This window comes from Bemisia tabaci, chromosome 7, assembly GCF_918797505.1.
Source record: "Bemisia tabaci chromosome 7, PGI_BMITA_v3".
Lineage (NCBI taxonomy): Eukaryota > Metazoa > Arthropoda > Insecta > Hemiptera > Aleyrodidae > Bemisia > Bemisia tabaci.
This window is the reverse complement of record NC_092799.1, coordinates 22,440,135-22,462,050: the sequence shown is the minus strand read 5'-3', so window position 1 is coordinate 22,462,050 and position 21,916 is coordinate 22,440,135. Positions and strand designations below refer to the sequence as shown.

The following is a 21,916-nucleotide window of genomic DNA, read 5'->3' as shown; positions in this document are numbered from 1 at the left end:
ATTTTATTCGCTCTCAAATGTCACGGCGGCCGACTCAATCTCCTCTCGAGGAAAGGTCGCTTTCAAAAGTACTCGCGAGTAAATGCAAAATAATTGCTGGCGCTGAGGAGATAATTCGATGTACGCAATTGGTTTGCCTATTTCTCCTCGGGCTGTCTATTTTTCTCATTTTTCTCGAGCGAATTCCGAGTACGGAATGGATTTGAAAACCTTTGAATGAAAGAGTAATGAAGCTTTTAGTTACGTCTGTTTGATGACATTTAAAGGGTAGGAGTGCAAGAGGAAGGCGTTCGGAAATTCCGCGAATGAAATCTTTTTTCGGATTGATCAATGCCTGATCAACTTTATTTATCGTGTTTCGAAGATGCGAATTATAGCGGGTTTTTTTTTTTTTTTTTTTTTTTTTTAAAAAAAAAAGAATAAATAACCAATGTTGACCCAGTCCATATGGAGCGTCGTATTGTAAGTTCGGATTCGTCTGTCAAGATAATCAGGATCTGCGTCAGGGCATTAAATATTTCTTCTTTTTTTTTTAAACAAAAATTCAAAATATCTCTCAAGACCTAGTTCCATTTAGCTTTTTAGCTCGCAGTTCTCACTCTTAACATCTTCTAATCTCTCTGAATCCTTATTAACTAAACCCCTTTTACCTCTAACATCTGACGAAAACACAACGGCAAACACAAGAAAACGGGAGGCCAAAGAACGAGCAATGGAAAAGAAGATTAGTAATAGACTAAGTAACAACAACTTACGAGAAACCCAATAACTAGTCCATCATTTTCCTCCTTAGTCCATAACCTTTAGAATCGCTCCATTTTGTCGTTGTATTCTATGTCTATAGTTTTATCTATCAATTTCAGTAATAAGTCTGCAGCCCGCCTATCACAACGCTCCAAAACCCGTGCGGGAACTCAGATATACATTATTTTTTACCGTTTCGGAATAAGTCAATCGTATTACGAAATATTTCGCAAACTTTCCGATGAAGTATGAGACGGGAGATTTTTGAGCTGACACAGAAACGAGGGAGCGATGCAATGAGTAGCATCGAAGGGTTATTATGAATAAGGAGGATTATGAAGGCGAGGACGGGGGCGGAAGAAGAAGGAAAAAAGACTGGAGATTAGAGGATCCGACAAGTTAAGAGCTGGTGAGAAATTAGAATGTTGTTGCCACCGACGTGTTCAATCTGTAAGATGAATGAACGCCCTTGTTTTCACGGCTTGTTCTTACACCCAGCCCCCCCCCCTCTCCTCGGCCCCTCAGGCCCCCGGCCCTCCTTCCGGCCTGAAACTTTGCTGGTGCACGCGGCGCTTCGTTCCTTTGCCGAATCTCGCCGGGAAATCTGCCATTCTATGTTGATTCCGCGAGGAAAGCTGGGATGCTTGACTCTCAAAAAACTGGAGTGCCTATGACGAGGGTATTACATTACTATGTCTAGCTATGCCGCCCTCACAGTAGTACACTCCTAGACTTCTCCTTCTTTTTATTCTCCTTCTTCTTCTAATTCTTCCTCATCCTCCTCATCTTCCTCCCCTCCCTCTTCTTCCTCTCCTTCCCTCCTTCCTCTTCCTTTTCCTCTTCCTCTTCTTCCTCATCCCTTCCTCAACCCCCTCTTTCTCATCCTCCTCATCATCTTCCTCCTAATCTTACTCGTCCTCTTCCTCATCTTCCTCATCTTCCTCCTCTTCCTCTTCCTAGTTTTCACCTATTTCCTCTTCCCAGTTATCACCTTTTTCCTCTTCCTCTAGTTCTTCTTTTTCTCATTCTTCATCATCTTCCTCTACTTCCTCTTCCTTTCCTCCTCTTCCTCTACGTCATCCTTCTCTCCTTCTTCTTCCTCTGCATCTCTTTCTTCTTTTTCTCCTTCGTCCTTCTCGTTTTTTTCACCTCCTCCTCTTCCTCCTTCATCTTCTTCCTCTTCTTACACCTCTTCTGCATCTTCTCCCTCATTTCAATATTTTTCTCCCTCTCCTCTTCCCTATAATTTTGAATGCGCCCCCGTCTGAAAAAGTAGTATTAGAATCTCTTAATTCGTCGCTCTTCTAACATAAGTGCCTAACTCTATTTCGGGATGAGCCCTCCTATCCACATAATTCCTTGCTTTACCTGGCTCGCGTGGAAACCAAGATACGCCCTCACGTCAGAGGGACGACTAATTGGACTGCATTTTGCAATTTGGAACTATACATTCTGGCTCATGTGAAAAAACACTTATGTGCATAGGGAAATTAATGGCACATACGTTGATTTTAAACCGGGCTAGAATTTATAGTTGCAAATTGCAAAATGTAGTCCAATTATCGTGCAAAAACCCCTCATAAGTATGACCTCAATGGTATCCTCATGGTCTAAAAGACCCGCGGTTATCATACTAGAGTTAAAATAAAAACTTATGGATTTTTATGGGGGCCTTCACAACATCAGGCAAAATACGTGCTTGCGTCAAAGGGAGAATGTATTATCAAGCACATCTGAGTTTGTAAAGAAAAACCTCAGGATGACCTCCATGCTTCGTTCCATCGATGCGATGGTCCACATGGTCTAGAAGACCCGCGCGGTTATCATGCTAGAGTCAGACCAAAAACTTATGGATTTTTATGGGAGCCTTCACAACATGAGGCAAAGTACGTGCTCCTTTTTTTGGGGAGGGATTTCGCAAATTGGCAGCGTGGGGCGGAGTCGGGGGGCGAGGGGGGCTGGGGGGCGGATGCTTGCATGGCGGTGCGCTGCGCGCCGAAGTTCTCATTACCCGGCTGGTGATGGAGTTGGGACGTGATGCCGGAGGTGTCGGAATGGCGTAATTTATGGGCCCGGATTTGATCCGCGTTGTCTCCTCGGCTCCTCGTTCGCGCTGCCACCGGCATTTTGAGACACCCCCGTCACGACTCGCGCCGTAGCCTCGGAATTAGGTGTTTCGCCGATTTTGGCCTTTGAATTTTCATCCCTTCATGTCGCGGGGCTCTGCGAACCGAGAACATTTGACTTCCTGAGGGCCGTTTAAAATGTTTTCCTCTGCAAGTAGTTTTAATTACTTCGTTTTGAATATTGAATTCACGGTTTACTATATCATACTTTGAATCTGTTTCAGGTTTTGTATAGTCTCTTGGGAGAGTCGTTGTCGCACCTGGGTTTCCAGGCAGAGGCGGAGAAATGGTATCAGACGGCGCTCCAAGTGAAACCAGACCATGTGCCTGCCTATCTCACCTACGGCAAATTACTCGCCAAAAATGTAAGTTATAGCCGCAATTGCCCTTAAATTTTCCGCTTTAGTTGTGAAAATCGGTCTCGGCATATTAGCCTCTCGCTCAGAAATCTATGTGGCAAATATCCAAACTAATAGTTTAAGGTTCAAGGTAACTCTGTTTTCCTCCGTACTGCAAGTAGTCATTGTAATCTCTTTAAAGGTTTTTGCCCTAAGGAGGCTCCGTATAGCTCCATTTTGACTAAGGGAGGTTTGAGGTTGATAAAACGCAGCAATATAGAGAGAACAGTTTTTGCACGCTTCGAGTGGAATACAACAGCAACACTTTGGACGGAGATACTTTCAAGGGATTACAATACTTTAAATTTAAGATAAATCATTGCGTTTTCTTGCAAGGATAAACTCTCAAAGTTCTACTGTTGAATTTTGAAGGAGGATTGTGAAATTCGTTGTTTTTAAGACGCCATGTTGAAGACCTAAAATTTTTCTCGATCACAATATAAAGTAAGAGGGGGGGGGGGGGGCTTCTAAGAGGAGGATCTTTCCAAAGATTCTAAGGAACGACCGGACTTCATTTTGAAAATAGGAACTATAATTTCTGGCTTAGTCTAGAGACAATGTATGTGTTATTAGTGTCCCTTTGCAGATAAGCGTTCTCACGGATGAGCCAGAAATTGCAGTTCCTAATTGAAAAATGCAGTCCAACTACGAATAAGACCCTTATCTGGCATACTTATCAGAGTGCTTGATCAAGTACCACTAATAATCGTCATAAGTCACAAGAATTATAGAAATTTCCATAATGAGATAATATTCTCCGCTCGTCATAGAGTATTAAACAAGAATTTTATTAATTTTCCCATACTTACCACAAAAAAATAAATAAACCAAGATAGCTTAGAGTAAATTGAAAATTAAACCACTGGTATGCACAGACGTTTAAGAGCCCATTCTTGCATTAGTAAAATTTACAATGGTTTATTTCATATTACCTCTCCCTCTTGAGTCGTGATCTCAAAAGATCTCGATTTATAGAGCGATAAAACGAAAGTCCTCTAATTTTCCGGGACATCCGTTTCAAACCGACCCGCGCCTCTGAAGCAGTGGCGTGGCGTGCTTTGCAATATATCGATTGTTATGCCATTTAAACCCATGGAAAAGGATCGATAGACATGGTGTTCGCAGCGAACACCTTAATAATCGATTCTTTACCATAGGTTTAAATGGCTTGACAATCGATATATCGCAATTCACGCCACGCCACTGCTCTGAAGTGAGACTCTGAAGCATCCTCCACGCCCACGCACAGCCTCAGAAACAGATTTCCCTCACTGGGACCTGATAATAAGTTCACAAACACCAAGGACCGGTAAATAGCCCCGTAAGCCCTCTCTTAGAACTGCACCCCTTATCAAGAACCCCGTGAAAGAGTCGTGAAATAATGCCGAGAGCTGTGCACACAGAGCTTTGACTCAAGCTCCTCCGGGTAGGGGGGGATGGGGGAGAGACGAGGGGGGACCGGCAGAAAAGTTTCAAGAGACAGCTTGAAACGGGAAGCCGTTTGACGCTTGAAGCTGAGTGAATGACATAATTACTGCGAGATTTTTGAATTCGAATTAACCTGCCATTAAACGCTCCTCAGCCCCCCGCCCCACCCCCGGGACACAAAGAGTCGAGTCAGACGGAGCTTAATATGATAATTTCAGTGCCGAGGGCGGTGTTGCCGACTCGTGCGCATCCCCCCGTCGTTCACTGCCGCGCTGAGGAAAACCGCCGTACGAACATTCGAAAGTTGCCAAAATTCCTCCGATAAAACGCTTACTTTCGAGAAGAATTTTGAAGTTTTTCCCCTCAAACTTTCAGATAATTCGGATTTCCTCGAGGGACGGAATCCTCCGGAAATTTGGCAGGAAAATATTCACGAATTTACCTAAAAATTCATATTTTATCGGAGGAAATTCGGCAACATCTGAAGGTTCATACGGCGTTTTTCCTCAGTATGAATGTGAGGTTGCGTCGACGGTGATGCCACCTGGCGGCCGTCGGTTCTGCGTCATCAATCTCGCGCGCCGTTTATCACCGGGAGAATATTCGCGACGCGGGAATATTCATAAGCTCCCCATAGCGGTAATTACTTAATTTACATCTCCTTAGTTCCCGCGACAACCGCGCCGCGCCATCGCGGTTAATTTAATTTTCGCCCGTTCGGTGTCGCGCCACCGTCGCGCCGTGCATCATCTGCATCCCGCCGGGCTTCTTCTGTTTGTTATGGATTCATCGTCTTTTTCTCCCGTTGCTCGCTCGGTGATTTAGCGGGGTTTAAACGACTGGGGCGCCAGTCACCGAATTAAGGGTGATTAATCAAGACGGCGATGGAGCAACGAGTCATGTTGAGTCTAAGAGTCAAAGGTCGTAATGACTTACCTCACGAGATGCGTTCTCTGGAGGCATCAGGTCAACTGTTGGTTACCCGATGAGTGCCGTTGAGAGTTGGACGATCGTTCTTGAAAACTTGATGACTTTTCGCTAATTACCCGATGACTGTCATGGTGAGTCATCAGTCAACGTAATCGCCCAGCACCTCTCAAAAATGCTGGGCAAGGCCGCTGAGCGTTGAGAGAACCTCATGTCTATTTGAGCCGTCATGAAAGTCACATGACGAGAGTTTGTCATCGGGTAATCCATCAAAAATCAGCGACGTTTTTTCTCTGATGCCTTCAGAGGACGCATCTATCGTTTAAAAGACGCGTCACACGATGACCGAACAACGGGTCAACGAAACTGGCATCTTGTTACCAAGAAGAGTAACGAGTGAAAAAGTAAAGTTCTGAAAAAATATAGTTCAAGTGGATCATTTTATTGAACGAATCCTCCGTTCCTGAAAATCATCGATGATCTTCAGGACGTTAAATGAACCGCAGTCAGCAGAATGGAACCAAGCCACATCAACTACCGCCAAATTTAACTGGGCAGTTTACTTTTTTACAAGAAAACGCGTGTGCGAATTTCTTTGAAAATTGTAAGGAGTTTGCTTCGTTCTTTGCAGAAATTCATTGAAATTTGCACTAAAATACGCACAATCGTTTTCATGTAAGAGATTATATTGGCAGTAACTGATGTTGCTTGGTTCCTTTCTGCTTAATGCGGTCCAAATACGACGTCATTTCCGATTTTTATAACCTGACATCATTACGAACCATATCCCCTCCAGAAGTTTTAGCCGAAACCCTCCTGAAATCATTCCCGTTGCTCTCAAGATATCCTGTGTCCAAACAAGATGAACACTCACTCCATAAAACTTATCATTGAATCAAAATACTTGTTTCATTTTTTATTCATTCATTTTTTTTGTGTGTGGCAGAGAACAAGACTGTATGAGGCAGAACACTGGTTTAGAAGGGCTAAGAAACTATCACCCAACGACCCACAAGTGTACCAACATTTCGGTAAGTTTTTCCAGCTTCACTTATCCCATAGTGAACACTTCTCTTATTAAATTAACAGTCTAAAGCAGAGACGTGTTAACTGCATGATGAAGAAGTAGAGGTAGAAGAAGGATCAGATGAAGAGATAGGAGAAGGAGAAGAGGAAGAAGAAAGAAGGGGCAATTGGGAATAAGAGATGGGGAAGTGGAGAAGTAATCATGTTAGGAAGAAAAATAGGAAGAGTGAGAAAAGGAGAAATAAGAAAAAAGAAGAGTCTGAAGAATAGAAGAACGAGGAAGAAGGGCGAGAAGAAGAAAGAGAGGAAGTTAAGAAAAAGAGAGAGAGAAGCAATTTTTATTTGCCTCCTCCTTTTCTACTTTTTCTTCTTCCTCTGTCTATTTTTCCTCTTTCTTCTCCTCTTTACTGTCTCCACCTTCCAATTCAGAAGCAGCAGGTCAAAACTGCGGGGTCAAAATATCCGAGTTTGTCAGACTAGGGTTAAACTGGATCCATATAAACCTGAGAATAATCCGGTTTGATCGTGGAGCATTTATCTCGTCGACGGATAAACCCATCTAAAAATCAAAGGCAAGACTATTCTCGGCCCGGACCCGGAAGCAATCGACGTCGTTCCTCTAAAATGGCGTATCTCAATTTCCAGGGAAAGCTCTGCTCTCCGTATAGCTCCATGCTTTTCGGGGATCATGTGAAAATCGAGATACGCCCTTACGTCGGAGAAAGAACGAAGAAAGAGTCGGTTCCACGCGTGCTCGGGCCGAGCGTGTTGTCGACTCCTCGACGAGATAAAGTTCTCGCGGAGTTTCCGAGTGTTGACCGTTTTAACGCGGGATTAAGAGCCGCTTCATCGTTGATTCAACCTCTCTAAATACCGTGTTTTATCAAAACACCACTTCACCACGCTCCGCTCCATCCCCCGCGATCCAGCTCGCACCCCCACCCCGAACAGGGTCCACTCCGAAGGCACGCTTCCACAGGCAGCGCGCGACGCCGAGTCGGCTACGTCACTACGTGTAATAAATTGGGTAGCGTTAAGCAAATCAGTTATGTCTATGAGCGATTCTGAAAAAAGACTTCACCGTAGCACCTTGCAATAGTCTTGGGTTCCTCGTATAATATACTAAGAGAGGGGTATAATATACTATAATATACTAAGGAGAGTAGGACGTTAATGAGAGGAATTCAGGAATAGAGGAAGAAGAAAATTCAGAACAGAGAAATGCGATGAGGAAGAAAAAAGTCAGAAATGGAGAACAGAAAGACTTAAAATCGCGAAAAATCAAAATCTTGGCTGATCCTAATTTCGAGGTATCGCAAATCGAACTTTTCATTGTGAATATTAGTTTTCTATTGATTTTAATCCGTTTTCGTATTTATTTGTCCATTGAATCTTTGTTGATCAATTCACTTTTTTATTTTTCGTTCGATTCATATCGATCGAATACACACTCTCTCGTTACATGCAGACCACCTATCGTACCCTTCTTTTTTTAACTGAATAATTCGCCCTCTGCTGCATCTGCAGCGATTGTTGTTACGAATATGTTGTGCGTGATGATTTCAACTCATTACATACTCGAATCTCTGTAGGCGTTTTAAGTGCGAAAGCAATTTGCCTTCAGCTACGTCTGCAGCAATTGTTGTTACGAACATGTTGTGCGTGCTGATCTCAGCTCATTACGTACTCGACTCTCTGAAGGCGTTTTATGTGCGCAAGTATCGCAAACTGTTGGAGAACCAACGAAGTAGGGATTGAACAATTCATTCAATCTCTCTTCTGTTGGTCTCCGACAGGGTGCTCAACTTTTCCAGATTAAACGCCTTCAGTGATTCGAGTATGTAATGAGTTGAAATCATCACGCACATCATATTCGTAACAACAATTGCTGCAGACGCAGCAGAAGGCGAATTGTTCAGTTAAAAAAGAAGGGTACGATAAGTGGTCTGCATGTAACAAGAGGGTGTGTATTCGATCGACATGAATCGAACGAAAAATAAAAAAGTGAACCGATCAACCCAGATTCAATGGAAAAATAAATATGAAAACGGATCAAAATCAGTAGAAAACTTGTGTTCATCATGAAAATTTCTAATTGCGATACCTCGAAATTAGAATTAGCCAAGATTTTGATTTTTCGCGATTTTAAGTCCACACGCACCATAGGCTCACCCCCTGCAAACCGTTTTTGGGTACATGTTTCTCGCTTTTCCTTGCCTCAAGACCACAGTGAACAATGTTTCTGACAACGGGCGGATTTAAAACGAACTCACTCCGTCTCGGGAGGCCAACTTAGCGTCGCGCACCGCCTGTGTAAGCATAGCTTTCCTTCGTTTTCCTGTGACCAACCGAGCAAGTTCGGGTTTCCGTTCGAAGTTTGACCAACTCGAAGCGGCTTCGACAGCTTCGCAACTCGATATCTTGACCCCAACTTTTTGACCGCTCCGACAATTTCATCGAGAGCATTGTTTAGGAAGACATCTTCAGAGAGCGTTGAATTTACGGACCTCACGAAGTCGCTCTTATTTTCTCCATTCATATACTCGTAACAAATCTTCTGGAAATGAGCACAACTGAATAGGTCTGTTGCATACCAATGACATTAACCCATAATTGAATAACCTAAATGGACTGCGTTAAGTAGAAAGAAATCAAGCCACATCAGCTATTTCCAAATTTAACCGGGCAATTTATTTCTTTACAAGAGAGCGTTTGTATGGATTTTTTTGCAAATTTTAAGGAATTTGCCTCGTACTTTGTAGAAAACTCATTCGGATTTGCAAAGAAAATCACTGTTTTCATATAAAATAAATTGAATGGAGAATTTGCACACAAAAGTTGTAATGCTTCATCTATGAGTGTGAGTTGAGTCGCAGTATTTTTCATAATTTTTTCCTGACATTGGAAATTGGAGAAAAATAGATTTAGTAGTGAGTAAAATTTCCCGCCTTGTGACGTCATCTGGCGGCATTTTCCATTTAAACACATGTATTTTAGCAGATTGGGTTATTTTGTCATATTTTCTCTGATCATTGTCTAATTTAGAAACCAAGGATATCCTCGTTCTCAGTTTTACTAGCAGTATCATTTTAAAGATGAAACTTACAAAATTTCATACACCTGCAAATTCTCTATTGCCCAGATAAATTTGGCGATAGCTGATGTGGCTTTGGTTCTTCTCTGCTGAACGCGGTCCAGATACTGCTCTAAAATTGCGCACAAATTACTTCGAGCGCATCACAAAGTCTTAAATCCGCTCTTTCACGCATTCCGTCGCTCCTCTGGCGTAAGAGCGTATCTCGATATCCGCACGAGCCTCAGAAAGCATGGTTTTACACGTAAAAACGTGTAAAACAGGGCTCACGATATTACGAGCTTTTTCGCTGTGGGTCCTTTTTCCGCGGAAACCTCCTCGATCTGGAAATCGAGTTACGTTCCTTCGTCCAATTCTGCCGTGCTAAGGATAAATGCCGTATGAAGCTTCAGACGTTGCTAAGTTTCCTTCGATAAAAACCGAATTTACTGGGAAAATTGTAAATATTTTTCCCCAAAAATATCTAAAAATTTAAAAGAAAAATATGCATAAATATCGCCAAAAGTACATGTCCTATCAAGGGAAATTTGGCAACTCTGAAATGTTCATACGGCGTTTTTCCTTAGCACGGCAGAATAAAGGTGATGTGTTTCCAGCTAAGGTGTAACGGAGGATGTGTTTAATTCTGTTCTAAGGTCAATTCCTGTGCCAGAACGAGCGGTTCGCCGAAGCCGTGCCAATTTGGATCCGGGCGACGGAGCTCGCCCCGCACCAGAACGAGCTCTTGATCGGGGCCGCCACCGCCCTCCGCCAAGCCGGCCAAATCGCCAAATCCGAGAAGTACTACCGCAAAGCACTCATGCACAGCCCTTGGGTGAGTCCTCGAGCGCCCTTAACCTCTTGACCTATTCATCGACTCGTTAGAAACCGCTTCCTCGGTGGAAATTCACGTTCACCTATCCACATTACTGCCGTGCTAAGGAAGGACGCCGTATGAAAATTTGAGAGTTGCTCCTTGTTCCTTGTTCCTTGCCAAATCTTCATTTTTGAGGAAAGTTGTAAATAAAACTCCTTGTTTTCCGGAAATTTAAGTAAAATTGCAAAAAATATGTAAACAAAATATTCAAGAACAATAATAAGTAAAACAGATGAATGTGGCCTCATTTATAACAGTCTATGGTAAAAAAAAAAACCCTCTTGGTTCAAGAGTGCAGTTTCTTGTTGCCGGATTTAAGAGTCTGGACTCTTGTTTCAGTGCAATATCTGCTTGAAACAAGAGTTCAAGACTCTTAAATCCGGCGAAAAGAAACTGAACTCTTAAGTCAATGCAATGCGGCATTGGTCCAAGAGGTTTTTTTTTTTTACCAGTGGTCACTTGCTAGTTTAAAAGTTAACTTAACGCACCATCGTGTTTAAGAACTACAACTCATTTTTCTACTCACAGGAATCGCCGTGGACCGTAGATCCAATAATTTATTGCCATGTACATACAAGCCACCAGAAAAACTTTCACCTGTTTCCCACATACACGCACGGCCTGTTCATTTCATGCAGTACGGTATCTTGGAATTTTTAAAAAGGCACATCTCGTCGTTTCAGTCGGTGCGCCGACGACGCCGACGTCCTTGAGTATACCTGAATTAACATCTGATATAAAACGCCTTCAATGCTGGCGTAGGCAACAGGACATACTCGCGGCTGATGCACCTTTGGGCATTTCCACACTCATAAAACTTGTTGATCTTTGGATTTTTGTGCTGACTCTTAAAGCATAAGTTAGTTTAAAGAAATCAGGTTATCGTACTAACTTTAATAAAAATTAATTCGATTATTTTCATTTCTCTTTACAGGACCCAAACAGTCATAGCAATCTTGGAGCGATTCTTCATTTGCAAGGAAAGTATAGTGAAGCAATAGTTCACTATAATGAGGCACTGCGCATCGAGCCTGAAGACCAGATAACGCTTCAAAACATCCAAAAACTTCAACGAATTTTGTTAAGGCGTAATTTAAAAACGTAAAAGTATAATAGTGCAAAATTGGATAAATTATATTCTATTAGAAAAAAATTGAATTGTGAACGAGTCCAGTTTTTTCCCCCGCTTAAAGCGGGAAAAAGTGAAATACGCGTAAAGAGCTAGAAATACTTCAGCTCAGACGAATTAGCTCTGTGTCATCTGACGCAAGGTGCAAAGAACATAAAAACTGAGAGTTGAAGAAAATTTCAAATTTAGAAAAGGGAAGATAGCAACTCAGGTAAAAACAGAGATTTTGCTACTACTGTTAACAACTTTCAAAATTGTCAATTTCAAATGCTTAAAACATCAATCATAATGTAAATTATGACCTTAAAATGTTCCTCAGAGTATGAGAAGACAGACACTATCAATAACTGAAAGAGCTTGATGCAAAAACGGCTTTTTTCGCCCCCCCTCTGGAAGTTCTTCAGACTTTGTCTATTGATTACTCATATTTGAGCGCTTCTTTTCCCAAATTTTCAGACCCCCAAAAAATTTTGGGGGGGGAGCTAGGGGGGTGGAAGTCAAAACCTGTGAACCTCGATATCTCTTGAACAAAGAAAGATATCGAGGTCCGGTTTAGACGAAAAGTCGTCTAAAATTGCATACTTTAAGATTCTAAAGGTCGAAATCCCGATGTCACATTTTTAAGTCAACATATGTGCTTTTTTCCAGTTTTTAGGTCTAGAAAATTTCTTTTGAACGAAAAATTTACAAAGATCTCAATTTTTTATTTGAACCAAAACCAGTTTTTTAAATTGTTCGTCTTTTTCCGCATCCAACGAGTGGTCCATTAAGCTGGGGAACCAAACGGTTCCGGAGTTATGACCGATTGAAGTTTCCGCTCAACGCGCGCCGACCGATTTTCGCGCGCAAAAAAGTCGGATTTGACTGTTATTAGATCAGATTGAATGTTCAAACTGAGCAAAATGCTTTATTAGGGACTCTTGAGGGTCGCTGAGTTCAGAAATTACCGATACTTCCAAAAAATTCACGTTTTTAAAATTGCAGCTTCGTACAGGACCACTGAGCGGCCGGTCGGCGCTCAGTGGGCCTCTAAAATAGCGCTGCGGAACTGTAATCTTAAAAACGTAAATTATTTGGAAGTATCGGTAATTTCTGAACTCAGCGACCCTCAAGAGTCCCTAATAAAGCATTTTGCTCAGTTTGAACATTCAATATGATCTAATAACAGTCAAATCCGACTTTTTTGCGCGCGAAAATCGGTCGGCGCGCGTTGAGCGGAAACTTCAATCGGTCATAACTCCGGAACCGTTTGGTTCCCCAGCTTAATGGACCACTCGTTGGATGCGGAAAAAGACGAACAATTTAAAAAACTGGTTTTGGTTCAAATAAAAAATTGAGATCTTTGTAAATTTTTCGTTTAAAAGAAATTTTCTAGACCTAAAAACTGGAAATAAGCACATATGTTAACTTAAAAATGTGATATCGGGATTTTGACCATTAGAATCTTAAAGTATGCAATTTTAGACGATTTTTCGTCCAAACCGGACCTCGATATCTTTCTTTGTTCAAGAGATATCGAGGTTCACAGGTTTTGACTTCCACCCCCCCTAGCTCCCCCCCAAAATTTTTTGGGGGTCTGAAAATTTGGGAAAAGAAGCGCTCAAGTATGAGTAATCAATAGACAAAGTCTGAAGAATTTCCAGAGGGGGGGCGAAAAAAGCCGTTTTTGCATCAAGCTCTTTAATATTTTTGACCCCAATACATCTCATTGCAGTAGTAATTTGAATCTCCAACGGAAGGCTCTTTTGTTAGACCGTATCACAAGTTGTGGCAAACTTTTGAAAACACAAACGTTTCATTTGACCCAAAAGAATTTAATTTGGCCAGTTGTCACTGACTAGATGAGTTTAACATCTATTAATGCATTCTCAGTCCTTGAACGTTTGTTCATCTGCCTTTGAAAAATTCCTTCAAAAGACTTCAAAAACAAATTTCAATCAAAAAGGTTTGAAGTGAAACGAAGAGGAATGTTTTGTTAAAAATAGTTGTTCCGCTCATTTATTGTATCTCTTTTGCTTTTATGTAAAAGATCTGTAGCCATCCTCAAAAGGATTTCAAATACTGCACGATATTTTTAACTATACTAAAATACTTCATATCAGGTTCCAATTAAACCCATGTTTAGAGCGATAGTGAAGATTTCATATTTTTTAATGACTGAAGAACAACACTACATTGAAAATACACGCCAGTCATAAACTTCCTATCAATGATCATGAAAATATTGGATTTCATGAGCTCATGTTTTATTTTAGATTCAGTCTAAAACAAAAAAATTGATTTTACCTATAGAGGATTTTTCATTGTTTTATTTTTTTAACGATAGATTTCATGCGTTTTGAATCAACGTAACTTATCATTTTTATGCGAAGTCATGTTAAGCTTGTTCCGATGAGCTGTTTATTCGGCAATTTCAACCTATGTGCACTTGACTGTCCAGAAAATACGAAGATGATTCAAATAAAATGCGATACTCTTGTTTTATACTTGTGTTTATTTCTTCTACAAAAATATTTTGGTTCAGCAATATCCCGTTAGAATTGTACAATTTACGAGTATAAGTATATCTCAGCTGGTTTGTGCTTTTATTTTTGAACTAGGAGAAATAATTTATCCGTCAAAATTTAACAAAAAGTTGATCTGTGGGAATTATTTGACGTACTTCATACACAACAAACACATTTTTAGGGTAAAAATTTGCAGAAAACTGTACCATTTTACTTAAGACAGCAGTAAGTACAGCTTCTTCGTGGCATAGTGTGGACACTGCTGTTTTGTCTCAAAATGACGCCGATTCAAGCGCCCTCTCACTTCTATCTCATATCTCACTTTTCTTTACCAATAACACAACTTTGTGTTGCCCCATCTAAATCTGCAGAAAGCTCATTAACATTAAATCAGTCGAATTTTTAAGAAATCTCAATTTTGAAAAGATTGTTTCCCGGCTTCCTCAACTGCAACTCACCCGCAAGAGACTTGCTTCCCCAGGGTTGGCTCAGTACAGAAATTCGGACAGAGGCAGTCGCATGGCAACTTATACCTAAACAAAACATACGGTTTCTTCCGTCTGTCGGCGTAAATCGGTCCCGTCCCCGGGTAGACTAGGTTTATACCGTTGATGTAGTTGGCAAGACAGTACATGTACCCATCCCCCGCCTCGCTGAACCCGTGCACCCAGCTCAACCTCGGGTCCCGTATGTACAGGTACGTCTTAGCGAAGGCGCAACAGGGATTGTAGTACACGATCGCATCGTTCTCCGCATTCCCGGACCAGATGAGCCCTTGCTCATCGGTTATCAACCCCAGGGTCACCCCCTTTTCACCGTGATTCACGATCGTATCAGCAACCCCATCCGCCACCAACAGCGCCTTCGTATCCACGGACCACAGCGTGCGACCCCCGAGCTGGCTGTAGTAGAGCCTCTTCCTGTCACACGAAAGGGACAGTGTCGAGACCCCAAACGGAATTGACCCTATTTGGATCTCACAGTTAGACTCTTTTCCATCACAGTTCAAAATCGTCCCCGTGCTGTACGACGGCTGACCCCAGATCCAATCCAACCCGCCTTGAATCCACATCAGCGTTGGGTCTCCCTGGAAAGCGATGAAGGATTTCCCAGTGCATAAGTCCAGAGCGACGATCGAGTAACCTGGTGCATCGGCGATGTACATGACACCTTTCACGTTGTCCACGGCCATGTTGATGAAGTACGACGTCGGCTTGGCGACGTCAACCGGGAAACAGTACGTCCGGACGACGCAGTCACTACACGTGTCGACCAAAACGACTTTGGTCCCGCCTTTGGACGCCTCGTAGATGATCTGTTTGTCGTCCCTGGCCCGGGCGGCGTCCAGACAGAACAGCCCGTAGGCGCAGTCGTAAAGAAGTGCCTGTACGCTGAGGAAGTAATCCGGGTAGCCGTAGGTGACGGGAGGGCTGGTGCAATAGTTGATGGCGCCATTCGGTGGGTTGTTGATGCAGTAGTTGGGGTAGGGGACCTCTCCGCATTTCTTCAGTTCAGCGACCGCGTATTTACCGTTGCATCCGTTGTTGGTGTTCTTAGCGTCGATGCCGCTAGGGTAGCAAGAGAATTTCCGGCCGCAGGGGGTGATTGCGATATCGGTAGGCCATTGGTCCTCGTATAGGTGGACGATCTCGAGTTTCGGGTCGTAACAAAGTGTGTCCTCTGGGAGGTTACAGATTGTATTGCATTGCTGACCTCCGTGTACAAGAAGTGCGGAAAGTATGTTGAGGGTAAGGACACACAGGATTTGTGTCATCTTATCGCGACCTATCAAAAATCAATTTTTTTGTAAGATCAGGTGTGCCAAGAGGTCATAAAATTGGACTTCATTTTGCAATTAGGAGCTACAATTCGTGGCTCATCCTTAAAAACGCTTATGTTCATAGAGAGACTGACGGTCCTTACGTTGTTTCCAAACTGAGCCAGAACTTGTAGCTCCTATTTGCAAAACGTGGCCCAATAAATTAAGCAATCATGTGCCATAAATGAAATATAAGAGACAGGATGCATGAAGTGCATTCAAGAACGCTCAAAAATGTTTTAATAATTATAAACCTTTGGGACTCGGCAAAAAAAAAAAAAAAAAAAAAAAAAAAAAAAAAACGAGAGACTTAAAGATATCAGTACTTTCAAAATTGAATTTTACGCGGTGACGTGCAGACCTGAGGTCACATGGACTTGGATCCAGCACACGGCTCAGGGATACTCACCCAAATTAATATCTTTTTTGCGGTCGGTAATTTTGAACTGTCGAAATATTCCCTGGTAAAAATTAGCAGTAGAATCTGTGTTCCAAAATATCATAGACCAACAGCCGGCTGTAAGATTTCCATGCTGTAGCTTCTATAGTCGGCTACACAATTTCTTATAGCCTTTTATAGCCGATGGCGATTACGCAACAGCCAGGCGATAAAGTGTATGCTAAACGTTACTAATTACGGATGCTAGGACTTAGTGAGTTTTTGGAATACTGCTCCCTTTTAGGGCCGTAGTATCTTGATTTATTTTGCGAGGAAAGCTTCGTACTTTTGATGGATGCCTGCCATTACTAATATATTAGAGCGCCTTCAGTTTCGTATGATGCTGTGCAATACCTCTGGTGTGAAATAGTTGCTTCAAGCGCCGTGGCACGCTGCGGCGCGGCAGGCGGGCAGCCAGCGCGAAACGCGCATTGGCGCCTACAAACCTAACAGGGATACTCCACGCGTTGCGCAATGCGTGAAGTATCCCTGTTAGGTTTGTAGGCGCCGCAGTGCGTCGCCGCTCCGCTTTAAGTTAGGCTCTAATATTCAATCTGGCGGAGTCAGCGTTATTCAACTCATGATTTTGAAATGTTTGCACATCCTGTATGGATTATTCACATTTTAATTGATGAAAAAAAAAAAATTATTTATTAAAGGAAAATATAATGTGTGTTTTGTAAATATTAAGGTGGCTCAGTATCAACCTTAATGATTTCCAAAGCACACGAATTTCTACACAATTTCTTATAGCCTTTTATAATCGATGGCGAAAAAGCAACAGCCAGGCGATAAAGTGTAAAGTCCGGCGATAGGAACTATAGCCCGGCTGCATAATTTTTTATCGCTTCGTATAGCCCGGCCGTATGATTTTCTAAACATTCTACAGCCAGCTATATGATTTTCTGTAGCCTTCTTTAGTCGGCTACAAGAATTCCTGTGGTATTTTGAAACGCAGCTCTTATCGCCAATTTTTACCAGGGTTATCATATTTCGTTCAATTCAGCAATAATCCAGTTTTAAAAATACAAATCTACTGCCATTGACCGTACACACCTTCAGGCCATTTTAAAAGTTGCATTTTTGTTGCAAAAAATTATTAAAGGAAAAAAAAAATCAACGTTCGGCGTAATATATATTTCGAGTAAAATTAGTTGCCTCATGAGAACTAAATGATCTTCAAATTTATGGAATTTATTTGGAAAATGCTTAATAAAAACTTAAAAAACTTAACTTAAACTTAATAAAATTAATTAATTTACTTAACTTCAAAGGTTATTGTTTAAAACTCAAGTTAATAGTTTATATCTAATCTTTAAAAATATAAATAACTAAATAAAAGTATATCAATTACACTGATAAACTGATGCACTCTCGTGGATTTTCCACCAATTTTGTTTAACTTTTATTCTTTATTATTAAAATGTCTAAAAAAATCGCTTCACTGTGAAACAATAAAAATAAATCAATTAATGATCGGACAAATTTAAAAATGAATGGTTCTTTTAAAATTGTAACGAAGTAAACTTACCTAGGGGTCAGGAGACCAGCGGATATTGATGGGGGCTCCACGACGTTAATAAAGTTAGTTTAAACGGCAGTCCATTTTATATTTCGCCACTTGAAAGCTGTAAGTTTTCCGCTGAAGATTTATTTTTGATCCATGCGCGAGGCTCTTTCTTACAGCAGTGCAGTACGCACGAATCAATGCGAATGTTACTGCTGTGCTAAGAAAAAACACCGAATGGGCTTTAAAATGTTGCCAAATCCACCGCTTTAAACGATTAATACTTGAGAACTGAAGATGCGAATACTTTTCTTTAATGTTTTCAGGTGCAGTGGGATGAAGAAAAATTTAATGACTAATTCAAAGCGGAAAAATCCCAATTTCTTTACTGTATCAGAAAAAAACTTGCCAACGTCTTAATTTCCACGCGGCGTTTTTCCTTAGCGAGGCAGATTACCATTCGTAGTGAGGTGAGTAAAGACGTAGGCGATAAAAACTTTCCGCTCCATTGCCCCAGTGCGCGGTTCATTAAGACTCTTAAATTTGCTTCGTTGCTACGAAAACAAGTCTGGATTTCGATGTTATGGCTACTGACAAGTGTGTAACGTGAGTATCGCTGTCGAGGGAGCAAAGTTCAGCTTCGCAGCTGCAAGAGAGACCGAGCTTTCAGGTGGGTGAGCTTTAAGCTGGCGAAATCACACTGGCGCGGCGGTATCTTTGAGCGACGAGGTGAAATTAAATAAACTATTTACCTACCTGAGCTTTGGACTTGTGATCTATGCCGCTTTGAGATTTGCGTTTCCAACTTATGCCTCTCCAATAAAATTTTACGAACTCGCGCGGAGAGGAAATGACTCTCAGTATGTGGTTCGTGTAACCACATAACCACATGAAGAGGGAAGATTCGTTGCTCTTACAATGCTCATAGCGAATTCCACTACCTACTTTTCAAGTCGTTGTTACAGTTGCATGATCCATTATTCGGTCTTGATTTACAATAATGCACAATTACCAGGATCGACCTCCTTATGAACCGAAAAGGAACATAGTAACTTCAACTAGATAAGGTAGGACCAAGAATCCACAATAAGCACAGTATGAACAACAAGCTGTTTTTCTCGCTATTGCGGGAGATCATATCCCCGCAACTGTGTCCATTTTAAATCCCCTCGAGCTCCCAAAAATTCAAATTGGTCTAATTTTGAGACGGACAATTTAGCTCGTAACAATTGGACAAATTCATGCTAAAAGGAATGATGTTGCACGCAGATCCTATACATATAGTTCCTTTTAGCATACACGTAAATACGTCCGATTAAACAGCGAAGCTGCAAAAAAACCACCAGGAGGAAGGTGAGGTGGGGTGATATGAAACTCTTTTTCTGAGTCTTGTGGTAGACTACATTCGTAGTATAACAAATAACGACACATATTGAATGATTATCAAACATTTGAATGAAAGGGAAGGCTATTCTACCCTTTTTTTATAGATGAGACCCTACCAACAGATGTTAACGTCAGAACTTTATAACATTTTGCGTCGGAACATTGTCGGGCATTGGATCACGCCGTGCATTTGGGCTCGGCATAAGAAGTTGCATATCGACGGTGAAACTACCAAACCACGTATCTCGGTTTGCGACGTCGCAGACTTCCTGTCATACTTTATTTTTTAAATGAAAAACTACTTAACGTCCAGTCTTGAAAATGTCTGTGATTTTTCCTCTTCGTGCGGAGAAAATTCTGTGAAAATTTCAAGGAATGATATTGATTTGGTCTACTTCAAAACAATAAAATGTGAGCGTAGATTTTTAAACACCGCAAACGAGATACGTGGTTTGGTAGTTTCACCGTCGATATGAAACTCCTTCAAGAGTCGCTTCAGGCAACAAGTACTACTCTCAACATCAATAACCGCGATCAAAAAGTGCGTTGGAAACGCATTCAAACATTTTTCTGCTCCAATCAAGTTACTCTTTTCAAGTGTAAGAAAGTGTATTAAATACTAGGGGGCTATACGCCCTGACCGCTACGCGGCCCAACCCCCAGAGGGCGCTTCGCGCGATCGAAACCCATGGAAAAGTATCGGTAAAACGGGTGTATTCAAAACGAATACCTCAGCAATCGATTCTTTACCACACCTTCGAGTGAGAAAATATCGATAATCGATTATTAATGCCTCGCTTCTGCTCATAAGTAGTGACCAGGCAGCGACATTACTAAGTTTGACAAACTGGTTTGTAAGGTCACGAGTTATAGCGCTATATAAGAACTCCTTCAACTTCGTAGCTATGGGCCGTGGCAAATAGTGTCGAATCGTTCTGAAAAAGCACCACAAACTAATTTCTCTGTCACAATTGAATTGGTTACAGTTCGACGGGCGTTAGTCCAAATAATCATGAGCCCTGGCTTTCTTTGATCTCACAAGACGCTGGGGCTCATGAGTTTTTGGCCTTCCGCCTGTGTTACAGAAACGGATTAAGTGCTACGGAGAGAATTAGTTAGTGTTCCGGAGCAAAATATTTTCCCTTCCCAGCAATAACTCATGGTTTCGAAGAGAAAATATTTTTCCCCGGAACACTAACTAATATCTCCGGAAAGAGATAATTTTCTCCGTAGCGCAAAACATTTTTGATCCGGAGAGAAAATTCGTTTGCAGGATCAAAAAATCTTTGCTCCCATTTTATCATTTTGAGGGAGAACAAATCATTATCATTCCTTGAAGTTTTTACAGAATATTTTTCGCACAGAGAAAGTTCAAGTTAGTTAGTTCGAGAAACTTGGTATATTGGTTTCACCATCGGAGTATCTGCATCGCATGTTTCGAAATTTCCCCTCCATTTTCAATTTTTCCGAGGAGAAATAAGCCAACTCTGTATCGCTTGAACTTTATACAGAACTCTAGGGGGTATGCCCCCTAGCCGCCAGGCGGTCCAACCCCCAGAAGTTGCTTCGCGCTCTCTAAGGCCCGCTTCGACATTAGGAAGACCAAAAAAAGAGATTTTCATACCCGACTCTCACTTGTCCGATCTCCCTATGGCCGAAAGCGATTGGACCAATGAGAATCAAAATGAAAAAAATCGTCATTTATTTCAAACTTCACGACAAGCCTTCGCGACACAAACAGAACGGAGCGTTTCGTCGCTTTTGGATATTATTCCGTTTAGCAAAAGAGCGTACCATCAATTTACTTACTTTACCATATTCGACATCTCCCGCTTTGTTCAATTCTCCGCTAAATTTGAAATTTCGGTCATTTTTCAGTGACTGCGGGATTTCAAATTTGCCCCCCTTTCTAAGCTCCTTGATCTACTCTTATATAAAAAAAACCTGGGTGCTCTCTCTAAAATCTGATTACAGCGGGCTCATCTATGGACAATCACCTGTCGATGACCGCAAATATCATGGCTATAGGCCCATTAGAACGCTCAAACGAACTGTGGCAAGAAATAAAAATTTACATTATTTACATGGGAGATATCGCAACTTTACCTCGTAATATAAAAAACCTGGATCTTATTTTTCAAAATTTAAATCTACCGGGCTCATCTAGAGACAATTCCCTATCGATAACCGCAAACATAATGAAAATCGGCCCCGTAGAACGCTGGAACTAAGCGTTACCAGGTACCTATGCAAATTTCTGAGGTCTTGGAGCTTATAGTATAGAGATAAACTCAGAAGCAGAAAATGTGTAATACTTTGGAACAATCCGATAACATAGGTTACAAAAAAATTGAGTTTGTTTTGCTGCCGTTCGTTAAAGTCTCCGAAAAAAATCTATTTTGATGACTGATGAATCTTCTCTTCAGCTATTCAGCCTCATTATTGAGAGACGATGGGTAAAATTGACAGTAAGAGAGGAGAAACATCCCCCTTCATACCTTCTAAGTGGATTTTTGGATTCAAAACGGAC

At 41.5% G+C, this 21,916-nt stretch overlaps 2 protein-coding genes across 3 annotated transcripts in view; one reads left to right on the top strand and one right to left on the bottom strand.

Annotated features, from left to right (window-relative positions):
* The window catches only part of LOC109029642 (Transmembrane O-mannosyltransferase targeting cadherins 2), a 257,184-nt gene extending 245,314 nt beyond the window's left edge, over positions 1-11,870 (top strand). For both annotated transcript variants that reach the window (XM_072302864.1, XM_019040193.2), the window contains 4 exons: positions 3,095-3,235; positions 6,570-6,654; positions 10,379-10,557; positions 11,534-11,870. In XM_072302864.1, coding sequence (XP_072158965.1) covers positions 3,095-3,235; positions 6,570-6,654; positions 10,379-10,557; positions 11,534-11,704 — 576 coding nt within the window. In that variant the 3' untranslated portion in view covers positions 11,705-11,870. The remainder of the gene's footprint in view (positions 1-3,094; positions 3,236-6,569; positions 6,655-10,378; positions 10,558-11,533) is intronic.
* A 2,332-nt stretch (positions 11,871-14,202) lies between these two features.
* LOC109029713 (uncharacterized) lies at positions 14,203-18,228 on the bottom strand. Its single transcript, XM_019040300.2, has 2 exons — positions 18,025-18,228; positions 14,203-16,020 (listed from the first exon to the last, which is right to left on the bottom strand). Exon 2 carries the CDS (start codon positions 16,007-16,009, stop codon positions 14,690-14,692), a length of 1,320 nt encoding a protein of 439 aa, XP_018895845.2. The 5' UTR covers positions 16,010-16,020; positions 18,025-18,228; the 3' UTR covers positions 14,203-14,689.
* Positions 18,229-21,916: the final 3,688 nt, after the last annotated feature.